Genomic DNA, 22,605 nt, shown 5'->3' on the forward strand with positions numbered 1-22,605 from the left:
GCCTTGCAGCACTGGGTTCCCGTAGATATACCAGCCAGGGCCCTAGCTGCATGAAGTCTGTATGTTTTTCCCATGTTTACGTGGGTTTCCTCCAGGCACTCTGGTTTATTCCCACATCTCCCCAAAAAACTTAGAGAAGTTAACTGGCTTCCCATGAGTATAATGTGCGTGCAGTGTATTTGTTTTTTTTTTTATTGTGTGTAGTTTGGGTGTTTGTATGTAGTGTGTGTACTGTATGTATTTGTTTATACAGCGTGTGTGTATGGTATTTGTGTGTTTGGGGTGTTGATCCTTTATTGTGATACAGTTTTATTAGTAAACACATTACATGGCTGGTACTCCCAAGAGCTGTTAATTATCCTTTATAATTAAAGAGCTGCTGATCTATTAACGGATGATGTCCATTAATATGGATGGATGATTTCATTCTTGTCTCACTGTCACAATGACATAATGTAGGAGGCGCAAAAAAGTGGCCATACATCGACCATCCAATTCGATTATTATCGGAATCTGATGAATATCTGTGCTGCCAAGTGCATGCCATATTGAAAATGCAACCAATTTGGATGCGCATATTTGTTGGACATGCTGCAAGATGTCGGCCATCGTGGTCGGTTGGGTGCACGGAAGTAACGGTAAGTGATATTGAGACGAGCGACGGAACCCCCCGGTGCTGTTTCCCTCCCGCATAGTATAAATATATATGTAATGTGAGCATTTTTAGATTACCTGTCCGAACGTCTTCTGAATCCTCCGCTCTTCTGTTAGCCCCATATACCGTGTGTGTGTGTGTGTGTGTGTGTGTGTGTGTGTGTGTGTGTGTGTGTGTGTGTGTGTGTGTGTGTGTGTGTGTGTGTGTGTGTGTGTGTGTGTGTGTGTGTGTGTGTGTGTGTGTGTGTGTGTGTGTGTGTGTGTGTGTGTGTGTGTGTGTGTGTGTGTGTGTGTGTGTGTGTGTGTGTGTGTGTGTGTGTGTGCGCGCGCGCGCGCGAAGGTGACATGATGAGATAAAGATGTGTATGTACAGTGTCAAGCACTCAAATAACTATGCTGTGTTCCTCCCCATACCCCACCCCCCCCCCCTTCTCTGCCCAAAAAAGGTAAACATCAGGTATGCGAGTGATAGTTTCAGTTTGGCTCTGGACTAGGTCGGACTATAGCATAACCCCCACTGCTAAGAAATTATAGCCATAAAACCCTTTCCAGTCAGTAAATGCCTTCCGAGAGCAGGAATGAGATAAAAGGGTCAATAGTTCATAGATTTGAGCTCTAGCATACTTCTATGAATGCAATGAATGTCATTGAGCAGAGACAATGGAACAGTAAAAACTTAAAAACTAGATTTTAAATATAAAATAAAACTGTGGGATATCTGAAAAAGTCAGTTTAGGAGGAGGATAGTTATCTCATCAGTTTATTTTCACCTTAGATGTCTTTTAAGCGTTAAAGGACCTATGTCACGAAAATCTTAAAATTTAAAATACATGTAAACATATACAAATAAGAAGTATGTTTCTTCCAGAGTAAAATGAGCCATAAATTACTTTTTTCCCCTATGTTAGTAGTAGAAATCTGACATTACCATCAGATTTTGGGCTAGCACATCCACTCATGGGGGGGGAGAGGTGTTCTCAGGGTTTTCTTTATTTTTAAAAGCACTTAGTGAATGGCAGTTGCTCTGTCCAAAAAAGTGTACGGTGAGCACTCCCTGCTTTCCAGCATCTTTGTATAAATCTCTTTCAGGGGATGTCTTTATAAAGAATAAAGGTCATGCTGAGAATCCCCCATGAAGAGATGGACTAGCCCAAAACCTGTTAGTAATGTCAGATTTCTACTACCTACTGTAAGTGACAGCACCATAGGAGGAAAGTAATATATGGCTCACTTTATTCTGGAAGAAACTTGCTTCTTATTAAATTTTTAAGATTTTTGCGACAGTTCCTCTGTAAGGCTCATACACACGTGGAGCAAACATTGTTCAAATTGAAGGGCAGATTGGGCAGATTGTGTTAAAAAATTTGAACACAAATGGCGGCTAAAATGAACGTTCCACGATGAAGCTCGTGTGTTTCGATAGATAATTATTTATAGTCAGTGTGTACAAAACTAAAATTGATCATTAAAGGATGCGTCTGCAAAGTCTACGGCACTTCCCCTAGATCCTGCATCGTTCAACGATTGGATTGTTTTGTCGTTTGTAGTCTTTAGCTGCTGTTCGCATTGCGTGGATATCTGGAAGGTAGATCATGGAATGACTGTCCATTGGTTGTTTTACATGATCCTATCTTTTAGTGTGCTTGTATATAGCTCGTGTCTGAGGTTAGGACAATATACAGCCGCTGTATGCCGAGCAAGTATGGCCACCACTCCTATATACACTCTGTGATCACACATTCCTGCTAGACATATGTGTGTAATTAGGGAATGTGCAGCCGCACCCGTCTCCCGTGCTAGACCAGCAGTACTGGAAGATCTGCAGCTTCTAGATGGAATCTGAGTATCACATCGTCACACAGTGGTGTCCCTATAATAGGCATGTCACTGCAGGGTGGCAGCCATGAATGTGCTCCTGGAGGACAGGACAGGAAATACCCCTTCCTGGGATCACTGGGTCAGAGCTGCTATCTGGCCATCAGCCTGTACACCGTGTGACCTGGAGGCAGGAGTGTGTCACCTGCATGTCATATTCCCTCCGCCATGACACCTCCCTGGCATGTTTGCTGTGTGTCCTTACTTATCAGTGAGCCAGGAAGGTGATTCCCTTCCAAGTTTGCAAAGTAACTTTCCAGGGAGACAGCACTCAGGTGTAAGAACCTGGGATTGAGCCAGTGCCTATCTTCTACCGGATTCCTATGTCTGGGAACAACCAAAGGTAAAAAAGAGGCAGCTCACCATTGGCTGCAAAATGTTGTTTGTATTGCGGAACAGTGACACTAAATGTTAAGGACACGCAGGCCCTTCATCAGGTGCTGTGCATAAGGGCTGTGAAGGTAACACCTGAAGTGAGAGGCTGCCGTATTTATTTCCTTTAAAAAAAATACCAGTTGCCTTGCAGTCCTGCTGATCTTTGTCTGCAGTAGTGTCTGAATCACACGCCTGAGACAAGCATGCCACTAATCCAGTCAGGAGCACCTGATCTGCATGCTTGTTCAGGGTCTATGGCTAAAATTATTAAAGGCAGATGATCAGCAGGACAGCCAGGCAACTGGTATTGTTTAAAATGAAGTCAATATGTAAACCTCCATATCCCTCACTTTCGGTTCCCTTTAAAGTGGAACTGACTAAGCACAAGTTGTAATTTTTTATCCCCTAGCTGTGTCAGGTGACTGTCACGGCAGATAGCTCATTTGAAAGCACAGGATGTTAACAATATATCTGCTCCCATGAAAGCAGGAAGTAGACAAACTGCATATTGCAGGATTTGTGTCAGCTGTAACAAATAATTTTTTTAAAGGCTATTCGGCTGTTGCTTATCATTTAGAGCTGAGACTAAGTTCTGAGTTCAGGTCCACTGTGCTCACTACAGCTAGAGCAGGTGCCGGAAACTAAGGAGTCTCATTACTACAACTTGCAAAGGGGATCTTATAGACTTACTCAGGGCTGGTTGTAGACTTTTGCTGCCTGAGGCAAACTTGTGAGGATGCCCCCTCCCTCCCCCCCCCCTTCTTACTGATTTGGAACTATTGCACACCACCAGAAAAATGTTCACCCTCAGGTAGGCAGCCAGGTATATGTGCTGCCTGTATAGGGTATCCAGGTATAGTTGCTCCGTTATAGGTAGCTAGTATAGTTGCCCCAGTGTAGGTAGCTAGTATAGTTGCCCCAGTACAGGTAGTATTGTTGCCCCCGTATAGGTAGTATAATTGCCCCAGTACCGAGTGTTGGACGGGCTACCCGAGTGCGTGTGAGAGCTGGTAAAGGGGCTCTCCAGTCAGAAGTGGTGTTTGGCTTACAGGCGGAGTGCGGTGGGCTGGGCTCTGCGTATCTCTTGTGCAGACCCTTGCCGTTGCAGTGAACCCTGGCTTTTCACCCCACCCTGGGAGGCTCCCATAACACCCCCCCCCCCCCCCCCAATTTATAGTCAGCCAGATGTCGATTTGTTCAACTTGTTTAACCACTTTTTCCACCACTATACTACATCTGCGTCCTCTGTGACTTTATCTGAGCCACGAGGACGTAGATATACATCTTGTAACTGAAGCACAGCTGTGCACGATTGGGCTTGCGCCTGTGCAAACTTCTGCTGCTATTTCCTGCAGCACTAATTGGTGAAAGGAACTAGATGTTCCCTGAGCTAATAAGATTGACTTTAACCAGTAAAAATACTTATATTTTCTCAGTTCATAGTGAAAAATACACACTGCAGCATTATTTCAGAATCAAATATCTTCACCATGAATTGTAACGGGAACATCATTTAAGCTTTGTGATAAACCGTAGAAATAGCCAAACAAAATTTGTGTTCTTTATCTACAATAGTGCTTTTTATTTTTAAACTGGAATTGGTCAAACTGAGAAATGTGGGTCTTTTTTTTTTTTTCTTCATAGTTCCCATTAAAACGCATAGAAAACAAAATTGTTCGAGGGGAAAAATGCCATACAATGAAAGTTTAGTCTTGAAAAAAACTATATTTCATTTATGTGTCATAAGTAGGGATAAAGTGATTGCTGATCAAATAGGGACATGGCTAAAAAGTCAAAACTGCTCTGGTCCATAAGGGGGAAACAAGGTCTGGATGCGAAGTGGTTAAAAATGTAATGCAAAGTGCCCACAGTTTTGTTCTGGCCCAGTTTATGCATACAGTTTACATTATATTTGCATGCTAGTCAGAAGCATGATCGTCTCATTAACTGTGTTTAGTGAAAGAAGCGGTTAGCTGGGAAGGTATAGAAAAATCACCACTGCATTCCATGTGAGACAATTGCAGCAGGTTTGATAAGTGTACAGAGCTCGGGCTTGCAGAGTGCAGAGCTTTGGGGGACACCAGTTGACACATCATATTTTCCATGGTGAAACCGATAGTTACTGATCATCTGTAGTGTGTGGCGAGGTTTAGCTGCAGATGTCTTCTGTAATGACAGTCATACTTGAATTGGTCACACTCAAGTCATCAGACAATCAAGTGACTTTATTCTGCTTCCTGCTGGCTGATTGAGCTGGAAGGGAAAAACTGTGACTTCCTGCTTGGATTTACTGGACAAGAAGTGTGCCTTGTTCAGCGACATGTGATGGTGTTTGTGTTACTCCATACAGTGGCAGAGGCATTGCTGGGATCTGTAGTGGGACACTTGGCATCTGTGGCAGAGGCATGCTGGTATCTAGTGGCACACTTGGGATCTGTGGCAGAGGCATGGTGGTATCTGTAGTGGCATACTTGGCATCTGTAGCAGAGGCATGCTGGTATCTGTAGTGGCACACTTGGGATTGGTGGCAGAGGCATGCTGGTATCTGTAGTGGCCCACTTGGGTAGCAGTGTAGGCCTCAGACCTGCTCAGGGCTCTGCGTGTTATCCTGTTGACAAGTCTGATGGAAGTAGATGAAATGTCTGTAGCTGGAACCAGACAGACCGGTCCATGCTTTGTGCTTCTGCCGTTCTGGGCACTGTCCCAGGCTGCGGCTCTCCTGTGAGGGGCTGGTGATTGTGTGATTATCTGCCTCCTGGGATTATACACAAAGCTGCATTGACTTGTCATAGCTGTGTGTTACCAGGCTGCAGTACACACCAGAGTGCTGTACCTTGGGTGAGATTTATCAAGAGTGTCTGAGACAAAATATTAGGTTTTCAGAAATCTGTGCAGAACAGTCTCAGACATCCTAGGGGAACTTCAGCCTAAACAAACATACTGTCATTAAGTTACATTAGTTATGTTAATTAGAATAGATAGGTAATATAATCTCTTACCCACCCTGTTTTAAAAGAACAGGCATATGTTTGTGATTCATGGGGCCTGCCATCTTTGTCATGGGGGCAGCCATCTTTTTGGTTGAAAGGAGGTGACAAGGGGCAGGAGACACAGTTCCAACTGTCCTGTGTCCTGATAACCCCTCCCAGCTGCACATGCTAGGCTTCAAATGTCAAATTCAAAATGTAAAAAAAAAAAAATTTGCACCAAAACAGCAGAACGAGAGCAACAACATCAGAAATCCCATCATGCTTTGCACAGCATCAGGGGAAAAAAGCCCGGGCAGTTTTCTTCTGTGCAGCTAAAAATGAGGCTTGTATAAGAGAAACAAAGTTCTGATGCTGTGAAACTGTTAAAGAAACACCAAGCCTTTTCAGTTCTGCTAAGTCGATTTTTAGTCCGGAGGTTCACTTTAAGAAATCACTAGATAGTGCAGACTCCTTCTTAAACTGTAAGGAATAGAAGGAGCTAGGAAGGTCTCTCAGGCAGTACAGTGTGTGAGGGGAATTGCTGTTGCTGAGGTAACCAACACATCTGCTGTCAGCGGGCTCGAGGGGGGGGGGGGGGGGGTAGGAGCCCTCCACAAATCACATCTAGCCTGCACTACCTGAAGAACTGCTAATGAGCACTTAATCTGCAGCAGTTAAGGAATGGATTTGCACTTTTCTTAACTGTAGTGTAGCTCTAGAAATCCATGTTAAACTGCCACTATTACATAGACTTTGGGGGGTTTCTTACTATCATGCAGAACTGTTCTTCTGCTGGTTAGAACAGTTTTAGAAGAAAAAACTGTCGGTAATGCTTTGATAAATCTGGCTACTTGTGTACATGCTGTGACCTGTGTGTGTGTGTGTGTGTGTGTGTGTGTGTGTGTGTGTGTCTCAGTCTTTCTCAACCAGGGTTCCTTGAGTAGTCTGCAGGGGTTCCTTGGCATTTTTTCCCAGCGTGGGGGAAGTATAATAGAGCACATTATAATTGGAGATACTGTAAAAAAAGAACTAAGAATAATAATGAGCACATTAATAAAAAGCACTAGGAAAGAGGAGATGGTATAATGAGGGGCAGTGTAATGGGGGGTAGTGAAATAAACAGCCTACTACAGGGGTCAGGAACCTTTTTGGCTGAGAGCGCCATAAACGCCACATATTTTACAATGTAATTCTGAGAGAGCCATACAATATGTTTCAGACTGGCACAGTGCGCATACGCAGAGGGGGGCGCATGTCCCTGTTGCCATAGTGATGTGTATACAGTTGATCCTCTAGGCAGCGAAAGTGTCAGACACGTCTTCAGCTTCTCTTGGGTTTCAGCAACATCAGCAATTTCCCAGACAGGAGAAATTCTAACAGCTTGTACAATTAGCTAGCTGGCTTGGGGGGGGGGGGGGGGGGGGGGGGCTTCGGGTTGATTCACTTTGTAGGACAGGATCCCCGCACTTTGGCCCAATAGGCTGCCTGTCAATTGTGGCAGTCTATTGGGCCAAAGTGCGGGGATCTCGTCCTACAAAGTCACTGGACCTGACAGGGTCCAGAGTGGGACAATTGGAGCAGCCGTTGTTCATTTTGGGGTAGCGCAAGTAAGTTAGTAGTGCATGCTACAGCACTTTGGAAATGTTACTTGCGCTGCCACACTGAGCTGCGCTGCTTGAGCAGTGTAGGTTAGTGAATCAACCGCTACTGATTTGTCTGTGAGCCAGATGCAGCCATCAAAAGAGCCACATCTGGCTCCCGAGACATGGGTTCCCTACACCTGCTCTACAGGATCCAGGGTGGGACAATTGGAGCAGTCGTTAGTTTTGAGGTATCGTGAGTAAGTTAGTAGTGCATGCTACAGCAGTAGCGTGTCTACTTGAAAATGTTACTTGCGCTGCCACACTAAGCTGCGCTGCTTAATCAGCGTAGCTTAGTGAATCAACACCTACTGATTTGTATTTGACCCAGATGCAGCCATCAAAAGAGCCACATCTGGCTCCCGAGCCATAGGTTCCCTACCCCTGGCCTACCACTTTTAATGGCCATGCCACCTGCAAAATGAATGCAGGGGTTCCTTGAGATCCAAAAGTTATTTGCAGGGTTCCTCCCGGGTAAAAAGGTTGGGAAAGGCTGATATAGGGTATGCTCAGCGCACAGGTGTACCACGATGGTTTATGTGATGTGTGTACCATGTGTAGCATAACACGTTTGCTATAGTGTGCCGGATTTCATCACGAATGTGTTGTACTGCTGTCTGCCTGTGATCCGGTTAACTGACCATTTTTTTTTTCACCTTTAATCATCCAGAAGAGAAGGTGTCCCAGAATTTCGTATTCGCTGTCATGTGTAGTATGGTGTGTCATTTGTGCACAACGTGCATAATATGTAAATGTACAGAGTGCCCCGTGTACTGCATGTACAGTGTATGGTCAGTCTTTGTGTGTGTACAGTGGTGTATGTTTAGAGCAGGCTTTCTCAACCAGGGTTCCCTGGAACCCCAGGGTTCCTTAAGCACTCTGCAGGGGTTCCTTGGCATTTTCCCCCATCGTGGGGGAAGTATAACAGACCACACCATAATAGGTGGTACTGTAACGTGAAGCACTAAATTGGGGGCTCAGGAGACAGTATAATGAGTGGCAGTGTAATAGGGAGTAGTGAAATAAACAGCCACACATACTTTTAAAGACCATGCCTCCTGCAAAATAAATGCAGGGGTTCCTCAAGATCAAAAAATTGTTTGCAGGGGTTCCTTGCGATCCAAAAGTTTTTTTTGCAGGGTTCCTCCAGGGTAAAAAGGTTGAGAAAGGCTGGTTTAGAGTATAGTGTATATGTGTACAGTTTGCCAGTCTGCATATTTTGTACATGGTACAGGGCTTATGAACACCCGGTGTACGAATGGCTCATTCACCCATTTTAATGAGGTTGCACACCATCAATACAATGGGTGAGCTGTTCCTTCGCCCTGTGTTCCCCTAGCCCTGTTACTATAACAATGTACTGTATGTGCAGTGGAAAGGACAATGTATCTCGCCTGCTCCAGGGGTGCCTGGCCTGCAGTGATCAGCGAACCTCCTCGCACCCTCACTGCTTCCCCTATTCCTGGCTTCTCCTGATCACGTCATTACACGCAACATGCAGGGGAAGTAGTGAGAGTGAGAAGTGGTTGCTCATCGCTGGCAGGTGAGACACGTGTTGCTGCTTCCACTGCGCACACTCTGCTAAAGGTACATGGTTGGGGGAGAACAGGAAGTCGATGGGAACGATGGCTTCACACTCGAACGGATTTTGAATAAGAACTAACCTACAGTCCCTATCTTGCTCGTTAACCAGGGACTACCTGTGTACAGGACAGTGGCAGTTGCTATATGGTGTCTGTGCTCACATGCTGTGTTTAGATGTTGCTAACATCGGTGCTGTGCATTGTGTCCAAACTATTCCTCCACCTTGGGCTCCTGTAACGGAAGGACATTGTTCCAGAGGTTCTGTGGTTTGTTCAAATGCAGCTTTGGAAACCTGAGCAGAGCTGCCATGTTATTAGAGAGAAGAGTCTTTTTCTCCTGGCAACCTTTCCAAACAAGCCGTACTTGTTCAGTATTTTTGTACTGCCACGAACTGTTACATTACACTTGCTAACTGCGGTCTGCAGATTTTGAGGTGTAGCCCCCGGGTGTTTGAGCAGTTTCTCTGAGCATTGCGAGGTCTGACCTTGGGGTGAATTTGGTTAAAATTGAATGTCTATCTCCATATCCCTTTTGCTTCAGGTGTGCTTTTAAAGGGGCCCATACACTCAGCTGATTTTCGATCGATTGATTGCAAATCGATTGACCAGTCGTTCGATTTGCGGCCGATTTCGATCGATATCAATCTGACATGTTGGAAAATTTAGGCTTATCTTTCGAGATAGCTTATCATTTTGCATTGGACCTAATGGAAATCTGATGGCAACAAAATGCCATCAGATCGATTGCACTTGGGGGACATATAACGTGGGGAAGGCAGGCGGGAAGGCATTGTCACTAGTTCAGTTCTGGATAGATTTCGTGCTGAAATCTATCGGGAATCTGTCTGCAGTGTTTCGATCAGAGAGTGATCTGTGTCGTAGTCAATCTGCCCATACATTGCCTGATGCATGGGCACCTTTGGATTGGAGATGTAAACAGATATGGTTTGCGGCGGTGTTGTAAATTGTATCGTTTGTGTAGCTTTCACAGCGGGGCTGCCAGTGGAGGAAGTTCTGGGTGTTGTTGTCTGCCTTGGAATGCTGGAGAGATGGGTGAGGAAGGGGTGCCCCCACCAGAGGCCGGGCTGGTGCTGGACACATTCCTGAGCTGGTGGGATGTTCAGCGTCACTGAGCAGCTCCTGAATCTTCTGCGGAGGCCACATTCCAAACGGCTTCTGTGTGTTTAGTGTAAAACAGTCTGCACAGGAAAAACAAGCACCTTTTATAGACCATAAACTGCTAAAACAAAGGTAAAAAGCAAACATAGTAAAGTAAGTGTAATTGCCAGACTTAGGTGGTAAATAGGAAACTCGTATTCGCGAGAGGCCTGTGAGCAAATGTTATGGAACATAAATTCCAGTGTGCTGTAAATATTGTTTGTCGTCGTCCTTACGCGCTTCGCCATGATCACCCCACCCCCCCAGTGGCATGTGATGTATATTGTATGCTAATCCCAGGAAATATGTGGGTAAGAAGGGACATTTCACAGAGATTAGACCCCAGATTGTTAGTGCCGTTACAGGGGATACATAATCATGCTCTGGGGATTTGCCGAATATTACTGATTGATGTGCGGTCATAGCAGTCATGATCAGTGTCGGACTGGGAGCTGGAAAAGCTGAGGAAATCCACTTGCTGGCCAAGCAGCAGTAATCAGGTGTTGCTGCTCACAGTACAGACTTGCTACAGGTTTCTATTGGGAGTGATAACACAGGGTTTCTGCTGCTTGGCCAGCAGGTGGATTTCCTCAGTTTTTCCACCTCCCAGTCCGACACTGGTTATTATTATTATTATTATTATTTATTAGATTTATATAGCGCCAACATATTACGCAGCTCTAATGAAGTCCTGTAGTCGTGCATGGGAGTTCGAGATGCGTGGGGTGGTTAAGAGGAGGTTGTTGGAGGAGCGAAGTGGGCGGCCAGGTGTAGATCTGCTGACCAGGTCAGAGATGTAGCTTGGGCAGGACTGGTGTATGGATTTGTATACCAAACATAGGATCTTGAAGCTAATTCTGAAGTGAATTGGAAGCCAATGAAGGGATTTGCGTAGGGGAGTCGTGGAGACAGAGCGGTGGGAGGAGTAGATGAGTCTGGCTGCTGCGTTCATGATGGATTGTAGGGGGGCTATGCGGTTTTGAGGGAGGCCTGACAGGAGGGAGTTGCAGTAGTCCAGGCGGGAGATGATGAGGGCATGGACAAGGAGTTTGGCAGTGTCTGGGGTCAGGAAAGGCCGGATCTGGGAGATGTTGCGTGATACAGCAGTTTTGCCAACTTATCTCTTTAATTGCCCAACCACAATCTCAGATCTGCACACAACTTTCTTTTGTCCTCATTTATGCTGGGATTACACGATACGTTCTTGTAAGAACCGTTTCGATAGATGCCTTCGATGATAAAATTCCGACATGTCCGATATTCTGCTCGATTAGTTTCCGCTCGATTTCTTGTAGAAGTCAATGGAAAAAAGATAAGAGAATCGAGCAGAAAATCGAATGGCTAATCGCGCGCTGAATCGAACGCAAATAAAGTATCGTGTAATCCCAGCATTAGAATCACCTCGTCGCATTCACATATACCTGTACAAGATTTCTCACAAGCCCCATCCCTCCTCTGGAATCCAATTCAACAACACATCTGCCACTCTCTAACCCAGGCATGGGCAAACTCGGCCCTCCAGCTGTTACGGAACTACAAGTTCCACAATGCATTTGCCTTTATGAGTCATGACTGTGGCTGTCAGACTCCTGCAATGCATTGTGGGACTTGTAGTTCCTTAACAGCTGGAGTGCCAAGTTTGCCCATGCCTGATCTAACCTTTTGAAATCTTTAAAGGCGTACTGTAGGGGGGAAAAGAGTTGAACTTACCTGGGGCTTCTGAAGGTCCCCCGCAGACGTCCTGTGCCCGCGCAGTCACTCACCGATGCTCCGGCCCCGCCTCCTGTTCACTTCTGTAATTTCTGACTTGAAAGTTGGAAAATATCTGCGCCTGTGCACGTCCTCGCTCCCCCTGACGTCAGTGGGAGCGTACTGCGCAGGCGCAGACCGTATTGGGCCTGCGCCACACACTCCCGGTGACGTCAGAGGGAGCAAGGACGTTGTCGCGCAGTGGATTTCTGACTTGAAAGTCTCAAATCCCGAAAGTGAACCATAGGCAGGGCCGGAGCATCGGTGAGTGGCTGCGCGGGCACAGGACATCTGCGGGGGACCGTTAGGAGCCCCAGGCAAGTTCAACCACACATCTGGTCAAGTTGTACTTTTTACTATGGGGTTGCTTCATCAAGCATGGGTAATATTACTACTGGCATAACCCGAGGTGCTGCAAGTGAAAGTAAGGTTAAAGTGTACTTGAGATGGCGAGGGAGAGAAAATGTATTCATACCTGGGGCTTCCTCCAGCCTGGTTGCTTCCTCGCCATCCACTTCCTCTGCTTGGATCGCCTAAAATCTGGCACGACAGTCCTCCAGTCGGCAAAGTCTGGCCATGCGCGCTCCCCTGTTGTGCTCCTGTCAGTGGGAGTGTTCTGCGCCTGTGTCAGTAGTACTGCGCCGGTGCAGAACGCTCTATGTGACCGGGCATACCCCATCTGATGCACCCCCCACCGCCCCATTTCTTTAGACTGTAAGCTCGCAAGGACAGTGCTCTCTCACCCTTTTGTGTCTTGGAACTTGTTATACATTTTGTGTCTTGTGCATTTCATGATGTTACATTTGTCACTGTTACTACTGACTTTGTGTTTTGTCTGTATTTGGTGTTCACTGTTGTCGGTGTTATGTACCCCATGCCTTGTTTCTTACTTTGTACAGTGCCACAGAATATGTTGGCGCTTTGTAAATTAGCAGTAGGGTGTTGTACTGTTAGCCATCAGTAAAAGCAAGAAATTTAGAATCAGGATGATACCATTTATTGGCTAACTTAAAAGAATAAGAGTAGGCAAGCTTTTGGCTGTATAGCCTTTGTCGGGCTTCAATCCTGTTTGCTTGAAAGCTGATGGAGCCAATAAATGATGTCATCCTAATTCTTCTAAATTTCTTTCTTTATTAATTACTGGCACAAATGACTTATGCAGGTCTTGTGGCTAGTTAGATGCAGTTTAGGAACTGTTTGTGTAGCCCCAGAATCTGCATAGCTTGAAGGGACATTTAATAAAAAAAAAAAAAAATTGCCCAGTTACTTTTAGCTCCCATGAAGTCCTCCTGCTTGCCGTGATTCTGCACTGCACTGCTCCTTTGCTTTCCTCTTCTGTATCCGGATGACTCGGTGAGTCAACGGCCACTGTGCATGCGCATTGTGGACTGTGTGGCTTCCTCTGTGCGTCCGGAAGCGTTCTGTGCATGCGCAGTAGCAATGGAGAGACAGCGCATTCTGTCTCTCCGTCTACTTATTTACCTATCTCTCCCTGCAAGTGTCTTCCCTTCCCCACCACTGTGTCTCCCTTTGCTGTTCCCCGTGTGACAATATGGCACACAGACTACAGCAATGTGAAGCATCTCAGATGCGTTCTTTTTCAGCAATGAATGCAAAGTATGTAAACCTCACATAATGTCCTCCTCTCACGGGGAGGTTTATCTAGACAAGCGCTAAGAAAAGAAGTCCATAAATGTTGTGGTTACTACAAGCAGTCACTCCGAATTCTTGTTTTGTTTTATGAGCTGAAGCTGTAGCCATCCTCACCCTTTTTCCTTCACCTTTCCCTGCAGTAGTTTCTCTCTCTCTCCTCCCCACCCACAATGGTGAGATCTCCGTGCAGTCATTTGTGTCTCCTCCCCTCCAGCTTTGGTCAGACTTACCTGGAGTAGTTTGTGTCTCCTCCCCTCCCACAATGGTTAGATCTCCCTGCAGTAGTTTGTGTCTCCTCCCCTCCCACAATGGTTAGCTTTCCCTGCAGTAGTTTGTGTCTCCTCCCCTCCCACAATGGTGAGATCTCCCTGCAGTAGTTTGTGTCTCCTCCCCTCCCACAAAGGTTAGCTTTCCCTGCAGTAATTTGTGTCTCCTCTCCTCCCACAATTGTGAGATTTCCTTGTAGTAGTGTATGTCTCCTCTCCTCCCCTCAGCTCTCCCTGCTGTCTCTTCCACCCTCACTCCACCCCATCTATGCTTTGGTCAGTGTGTGATGGGATTGGTGGGTGACCTGTGTCTCCTCTCTCTCTATAGCAATATCAGAATGGCGGTCTGTACAAGCGACCTTTCAATGAAGCATTTGAGGAAACGCCGATGCTGGTTGCCGTCCTGACATATATGGGCTACGGAATCCTGACTCTGTTCGGCTACCTGCGAGATTTCCTGCGAGCCTGGAAGATTGAGAAGTGCCATAATGCCACCGAGCGGGAGGAGCAGAAGGTGAGGCCCAACGGGGGAAGGGGTGGGGTCACACTGTGCAGGAGAGGAAGCTTGGGATTGGGAACACTGTACAGGATGAGGCAGTCACACTGTGCAGGGGAGAGGGGGGGGGGGGGTGGATTGGAAATGGAAACACTGTACAGGGTAAGGAGGTCACACTGCAGGAGGGGGGATTGGGAATGGAAACACTGTATGGGGTGAGGAGGTCACACTGTGCAGGAGAGGAGGGGGGGGGGGGGCATTGGGAATGGAAGCACTGTACGGGGTGAAGAGGTCACACTGTGTAGGGGAGGGGGGAGGTCCTTATGCTGTATATGGGAGAGCTTTCTTACATTTCCTGGATGTTTAGTGAGGCCAGTTTGTGGCTCTGGGGTGGTTTTGTATCCGATACTGGGAGAGGACTTTCAAATCCATACATCACAACACTGACCTGATGGAGCAAACCTCTGGAGTCACGGCAAGCCCCTTCATCAGGGATGTCCACAAATAAGTACATCCCAGGCTGGCTCCAGGGCTCGACTGGGAATGGCTTATTCTGTTTTTGTGGCTTTCTGTGAAAAAGGGCCTTGCTGTGAGATGTTGGAGTGGTAGAATCTTTGATTTTATTTATCCGGCTTGCTTGTCTTACTGTTTGGATAAATTGGGTGGTGCCCAAACCTGGTAAAGCTGTTTACAGCAGAGTCCTAGTTATCCAGAATTCAACTAACCAGAAGTCTCAACCAACCAGAACATATTTTAGGCAGTACTCACATTGAAGGCCAACTTTTTAGGCTTTTGTAGGGACTGCTGGATTTCATGGCCCTCACAAGGGTAATATACTTCCAATTACTGTATTTTATCATTTAAAGCGGAATATAACCCTGCATTTCAACTTTGCTCTAAAACATTATTTACAGCATATTATATGCAACCAGCATTTTTTTTTTTTACTAGACCAGCATTGGAAGGGTTAAACACAGCGGTTTAAAGTTCCGTGGAGAGATATGCAGAAGTTCAGATAGATACATTTAACTAAATAGAATGTAACAAGTGAGAAATGTTACACACTCTTTGGCTGTCCTCCAGCTCCTGCACAGTCAGAGAGAGTGAGTCACATTCAACACTTAGATACATTTATGTAAACAAAATGTATCTATGTCAGCTTCGGATGAGTCTGCAGTTCTGTCCAGGAACTTTAAAGCTCTGTGTAACCCTTCCAATGCTGGTCTAGTAGGAAAAAAAAATGCTGGTTGCATATAATATACTGTAAATAATGTTTTGGAGCAACGTTGAAATGCAGGGTTATATTCCATGGTATGTATACAGATTTGGGGATTGTACAGTATTAAAGTGGACCTGAACTCAGAACTCCTCTCTGCTCTAAAGAAACACAACAGCATAATAACAATAACCACAATAACAATAATATTTATATAGCGCTTTTCTCCCTGGGGACTCAAAGCGCTGTGACCCTGCATTATGCAGTCTCAAAGGCTAGGGAAAAGAGGTGAGGTTTTTAGCCTTTTTTTAAAGCTGTCCAGAGAGGGAGCCTCTCGTACTGATTGTGGAAGTGAGTTCCATAGAGTAGGGGCTGCGTAGGAAAAGGCCCGAGCACCAAATGTTAAGTGTTTCCTGGGAATAATCAGCTTCATCTTGTTGGCAGAGCAGAGGGTGCATGGAGGGGCATAAAGTTCCAATAGATCTGCTATGTATTTGGGTCCCATGTGGTGTAGAGCCTTGAATGTCAGCAGGCAGATCTTAAAATTGATTCTCCATTTTACTGGCAACCAGTGAAGAGTTTGCAGTACTGGGGTGATGTGTGAGCTGCGGGGGGCATTGGCTAGGAGTCTGGCTGCAGCATTCTGTACTAGCTGTAAGGGGCGCAGAACCTTTTCTGTAGATCCGATGAACAGGGCGTTGCAATAGTCTAGGCGGGAGGATACAAATGCATGAACCAGGGCAGGTAGGTCTTCAGCTGGGATAAGGTGTTTGATTTTTCGCTATATTTCTTAGATGGAAGAAAGATAATAACCTTCAAATAAAAAACATGTATTTGTTGCAGCTGATACAAATCCTAAAATAAATCTGCAGTTTCTACTTCCTGATTCATGGAAGCAGACCTATTGTTTACAGCCGGTGCTTTCAAGTGGGCTTATCTTCCATAGGCAGTCATGTGACACAGGCGAGTGATAAAATTACAACTAGTGATTAGACACAAATGAGGGGGAATTACACAGGCTAAACTCTTAAAATACATACAGGGTGCATTTGTAATGTTTTTCCTTGTGTCCTGTGCAAGAAAGAGGGAATCAGGTACACTTTAACTGGGCCTATTTTTAATATTGAGTCTCTAGCAATTAGAAAGCATCAGCCAATCCCCGGTGCCGGATAATGGGGACTTTGCTGCACCATGGGGAGTGTATAATTCTGTATATACTTTACTATGTTCAATCCGCCCTACACCCTCTTCACAGCAAATGTCAATCAGCGGCCCCTATTGTACAGTCCGGTATGTACACCGACCAGAGGTGACATTAAATACAACTTTCCAGAACGAAAAGACTGAAGAACCAGTGTGTGTCCCCTCTGTCTGTCATTCCAGTCCAATCAGGCAGGGCTATCGATGAGAATGGTCAGTTGCTGAATCAGGGCTTTTATCATTCAGATATGTCTGTGTGTACCATACCTTTTAAGGATAACTGTATGAGAAAATATGGAGGCTGCCATAAGTATTTCCTATTAAACAATGCCAGCTGCCTGGCAGACCTGCTTGTCTATTTGGCTGCAGTAGTGTCTGAATAACACCAGAAACAAGCATGCAGCTAATCTTGTCATATCTGACAATAATATCAGAAACACCTGATCTGCTGCATGCTTGTTCAGGGCCCACGGCTAAAAGTATTAGAGATAGAGGGTCAGCAGGACAACCAGGCAACTGGTATTGCTTAAAAGGAAATAAATATGGCAGGCTCCATATAACTTTCTTCAGTTGTCCTTTAATGGCATTGGCCATGTCACAAATTTCATAGTGGTAGTTTGGGGTAGCTACGTGTCCCTCAGATGTTCCCTCCTGATATACAGCAAGCCTCCAGCCCAGGGGTCAGGAACCTTTTTTTGACTGAGAGCCATAAACACCACATATTTTAAAATGTAATTCTGTGAGAGCCATACAATATATTTCAAACTGGGACAGTGCGCATGTGCAGCAGAGGGCTCACATCCCTGTTGCCATGGTGATGTGTATACAGTTGATCCTCCGGGCAGCGGAAGTATCAGACACGTCTTCAGCTTCTCTTGGGTTTCAGCAACATCAGCAATTTCCCCGAGAGCCAGACAGGAGAAATACAGACTAACAGCTTGTACAATTAGCTAGCTGACTTGTGGGTTGATTCACTTTGTAAGACGAGATCCCTGCACTGTGTCCCAATAGGCTGCCTGTCAAGTGACAGGCAGCCTTTTGAGCCCGATCAAAGTGCAGGGATCTCGTCCTACAAAGCCACTGAACCTGACAGGATTCAGGGTGGAACAAATGGAGCGGCCGTTAGTATTGGAGGGAGCGTGAGTAAGTTACCGTAGTAGTGCATGCTGCAGCAGTAACGTGCCTACTTTTAAAATGTTACTTGGGCTGCCACACTAAGCTGCGTTGCTTGAGCAGTGTAGCTTAGTGAATCAACTCCTAACAGTGAGCCAGATGTAGCCATCGAAAGAGCCACATCTGGCTCCCGAGCCATAGGTTCCCAACCCCTGCTCCACACAGTTCTCTGCTGATTCCTGCTGCAGAGAAGAGGAAACAAGCCACTCCAGCAACTTCCTGCAGGAAATGCTTAGTGGGTGTGTCGGCGTTTTGCAGACGCGGGGCGATTCCCATAACTCAGAGAAATTATGCTTTGTTACAGCCCAGTACCAGTGAGGCTCTTGGCAGGACCTCTGGAGACTTCTTACTCTACATCGAGGGGAAACAAGGGAGCTGAATAATGATGCTTTCTGTAGTCATAACCTTTGTGAGGTTGCCATGGTTACAGTGATGTACAGTATTTCTGGCTTTATTCATTTGGAAAGATCACTTTTAGGGGCAGTATACACGGATGTTTGAGCTCAGTTCCATGTCAGTTTTGATCAGGTGGCGTTCATTTATGACGGTAAACTTAAGCCCCATGCACACTTAGGCCTCATTCACATCATGACGCACTTCCGTGCGCATGATGTGCGACACGCAAGAACGCATAGACAGCCCTTCTGCCATTCACATCATAGGCGCTGCGCAGCAGTGCGAATCGCTATGATCCGCCATCATACTGCTGGATGCGTTCTGTCCGCAAACGCAGCGCTGACCCATTCACTGTAGTGCATGGGATCAGCAGCGCCTAGTGGTGCAGAAGTTGTGCGATCGTACGCCCTGCATTCCCATCGCACGGCCATCTGCGCATCATGATGTGGAGGAGGACTAAGGCCTCGTTCACATCATACGTGCTTCCGTGCACATTTGGAAGCGCGTATGGCACGCGACACGCAAGAACGGCAGAAGGGCATAGACAGCCCTTCTGCCGTTCACATCAAAGGTGTTGCGCAGCAGTACGATGCTCTATGATGCGTTTGTGTACTGCTGCTTGCATTTTGCCCGCAACCGCAGAGCTGATCCCATCCCTGTCAATGGATGGGATCAGCAGCACAGCGGGTAGCAGCTCAGATGGTGTAAGATCGTACGCTTTGCGTTTCGATCACATCTATGCAATGCAGATGGCTGTGCGAACGAGGCCTAAGGCCTCGTTCAGACTATACACGCTGCCGTGCGCATTTTGGCAGCGCGTATAGTGTGCGACGCGCAAGAACGGTAGAAGGGCATAGACAGCCCTTCTACCATTCCCATCATATGCGCTGCGTGGCAGCGCGATTGCGCTATCGCGTGCTGCACGCATTTTTGGTAATCGCAGCGCAGATCCCATTTATTGTAATGAATGGGATCTGCAGCGCAGCGAATAGTAGCGCAGATGGCGTGCGATCGGACGCGTTGCGTTCCGATCGCACATCCATCTGCGCTAAATGATGTGAACGAGGCCTTAGTGCGCTTCTGTCCGCTTTTTTATCAGCACATCAATGTTACAGATTGATACATGTTGCTGAAAAGCGGACAAAAGCACACTAGTGTGAATGAGGCCTTACTTATATAGTTGAGACTTCAACTGATTTCGTAACCCAAGGTCACTCATGATCAGTTTCAGGACACTGGCATTTTTCTAGCTTGATACGTCTTACTAATTCTATAATGGAGGCAGAGTCGCACTTTAAGCCTATCACACATAAGTGCTATAGAAAACCGGCCTCATTCAGCCTCGGTTACAGTCAGCTGACCAAACACTGGATGTCTGTGGCTCATCATGTGACGACGTCCTGCTGACTGGCCCTGTGTGGTTTCAGAAACTACTTGTGCTTTCCCTAGGTGGGAATGCTGGTCATGTGACTTGTCTCTGCATCATGCATGTGACTTGCCTCTGCATCTTGTAACTTGTGCTTGTCCCGCAGGAATTTGTACCGCTGTACCAGGACTTTGAGAACTTTTACACGCGGAATCTGTATATGAGGATCCGGGACAACTGGAATCGGCCTGTGTGCAGCGTTCCAGGGGACCGGGTAGATGTCATCGAGAGATTCAGTGATGATTACAACTGGACCTTCAAGTAAGGACTGACATGGGCATACTGTAGAACCTGGGCTACATGATGTCCCATTCCTCAAATATTCTACTTCCTGTTTGTGTCAGCAGCTGTGTGGTTTGGTTGGAATTTGTCTTCAGAGGAGCTCACATTCTAATCCTATCCTTGCCAGTCTAATGTCCCACCATATTATTATTATTATTATTATTATTATTATTCTTTTATGTAGCACTGACCTCTTCTGCAGCACATTAGAGTACATAGTTATGTCACTGACTGTCCTCAGAGGACCTCCATAGTCGTATGTCTGTCGTAGTCTAGGGCAAATTTTGGGGGAAGTCGACTAATTTGTCTGTTTTTAAGGATGTGGGAGGAAGACTAAGTGGCTGAAGGAAACCCACACAAACACGGGGAGAACATGCAAACTCCATGCAGATAGTGTCCCAGCTCAGATTTTAAAGGACAACTGAAGCGGGCGGGATTTGGAGGCTTCCATATTTATTGCCTTTTAAGCAATACCAGTTGCCTGGCTGTCCTGCGGATCCTCTGCCCCTGATGCTTTCAGCCATAGACCCTGAACAAGCATGCTGCAAATCAGGTGTTTCTGACATTGTCAGATCTGATAAGATTAGCTTCATGCTTGTTTCTGGTGTAATTCAGACACTACTGCAGCCAAATAGAGCAACAGGGCTGCCAGGCAACTGGTAGTGCTTAAAAGGAAATATGGCAGCCTCCATATCCCTCTGACTACAGTTGTCCTTTAATTGGGGACACAGCGCTGCAAGGGTAGAGTGCTGTCCACCATGCCACTGTGCTTTTATGGTTCACTTTGTTTAGTCCATGCCAGTGCTGCTAGATCACTTCTGTGCTCCTATGTCTACAGTCTGGGGAGGAATCAGCGAGTGTTTGGCTATGTAAAGGGCGAAATGTGGTTCTCTGCCAACAAATGTCCCCCACAAGCCACCAAATCTTAATGGACACACCCACATCAACTCGCTAAGTGCAGCAGGCCATGGTGTGTCTTTTTTTTGTGTTATTAGCCATTTTGTAGTGACTCTGTGATTCTCTACAGTTGGGCCCATACTAATAGTGAGAGGAATGTTCTGCCACTTAAAGTGAACCAAACACCATTTTTAGCATGCAGGGCATCTCATTAGCACATTAAAAATGCATGCCAATAATGTGGGCCACTACTAAAAACCTTCAACTTTACCTCTTCTTTTTACGTTTTAAAGTTTTTAGCAGAGGCTTTTTAATCTACTGCCACGGCCTGCCCCACCCCACACCAGAAATTTCAGGGAGATAAGGACTGATGTAATTATTTTATTACACACGTTAGCAGAAGAAGCGGTGATGGATGGACGTACATACAACACCTTGATTCGAAGACTTTAGAGAAGTCACAGATGTTACCTTCACACCTTCCCCTGTATACATAATGCGCTGGGTCTAGAACATGACGGCTCCTATAGGTATTAGAACCTAGGGGAAAAAAAAGTAGTACTTAGTTACGAGATTACAGTCCCTTGCCCCGCCCCATGTATTTTGAGTTGCCAGAGTAAATGGCAAATACTTTGTTTCCCAGCTCCCTCTACCCCCCGCCCCCTTCCCTCAGTAGCTCCACATTAACAAATGTAGTGTCTGTGTAGAGGATGGACCTGTTCAGCTGTGTGGGCAGACTGACGGCCTTATTCTGCTTTTTTCAGGTTCACTGGTCGGGTGATAAAGGGCGTCATCAATATGGGTTCCTACAACTACCTCGGCTTTGCTCAGAATCATGGCGTTTGTGCTGATGCTGCGTCGCGGATTCTGCTGCAGTATGGAGGAGGGGTGTGCAGCACGCGGCAGGAGATGGGTGAGTGACTCTCTGTACTACCTCCCTTCTTTCCTCATCATCTAGTTCTGCCTGGCACCACCCCCATCAGTACCATTGTGTAACAATTTTGGTGAGCACCTGGCTGTTATCAGATCACCACCTCATCGTCCTATTCTGTAAGCAGAGTTGTGCTGGCCCTGCATTCTCCTTAGACCCCCCTGTCGTGCCCCACCCAGTTACTTTTTCATGCCAACCGGATAGATAAAATTCTGGGGAGAACACTGGATGTAGTAATGTCATGGCATTTGGTGAGGGAGTTCCTTACACTGCGGTCTGGGACTCTGTTCTATGGTCCTGCTGATGGAGGTTACGAGCAGTCCTCATGAATTTGTGGGGTCTGATGACCTCTTTTGAGGGAGATGGGTGTAACCATCTGGGACTGTGTTCCTTGGTCCTCCTAATGCGTGTTATGACAGAACCTTCTATGAGTTTGTGGGGTCTGATGACCTCTTTTGAGGGAGGTGGGTGTAGCCATCTGGGATGTCTTCCTAATGAAGGTTATGGCCGAACCTTCTATGAGTTTGTGGGATCTGGTGAGGGAGATCCTTGTGTAGCCATCTGGGATTGTGTTCCTGCTGATGGAGGTTTTGAGCTCTCACCACTTATGGCTATGGAGACCACACCGTAGCCCCTGAGGGCTCTTTTGCTTGGTTTTACTGATGA

The 22,605-nt window shown here is 46.3% G+C and overlaps 1 protein-coding gene across 1 annotated transcript in view; it reads left to right on the top strand.

Annotated features, from left to right (window-relative positions):
- Positions 1-22,605, top strand: part of SPTLC2 (serine palmitoyltransferase long chain base subunit 2) — a 72,802-nt gene that overhangs the window by 11,749 nt on the left and 38,448 nt on the right. Inside the window, exons 2-4 of the mRNA XM_068254470.1 lie at positions 14,251-14,436; positions 19,936-20,090; positions 21,773-21,921. Of these exons, the coding sequence (XP_068110571.1) occupies positions 14,251-14,436; positions 19,936-20,090; positions 21,773-21,921 (490 nt within the window). The remainder of the gene's footprint in view (positions 1-14,250; positions 14,437-19,935; positions 20,091-21,772; positions 21,922-22,605) is intronic.

The sequence above is a fragment of the Hyperolius riggenbachi genome, chromosome 9 (genome assembly GCF_040937935.1).
Source record: "Hyperolius riggenbachi isolate aHypRig1 chromosome 9, aHypRig1.pri, whole genome shotgun sequence".
Classification (NCBI taxonomy): Eukaryota; Metazoa; Chordata; class Amphibia; order Anura; family Hyperoliidae; genus Hyperolius; species Hyperolius riggenbachi.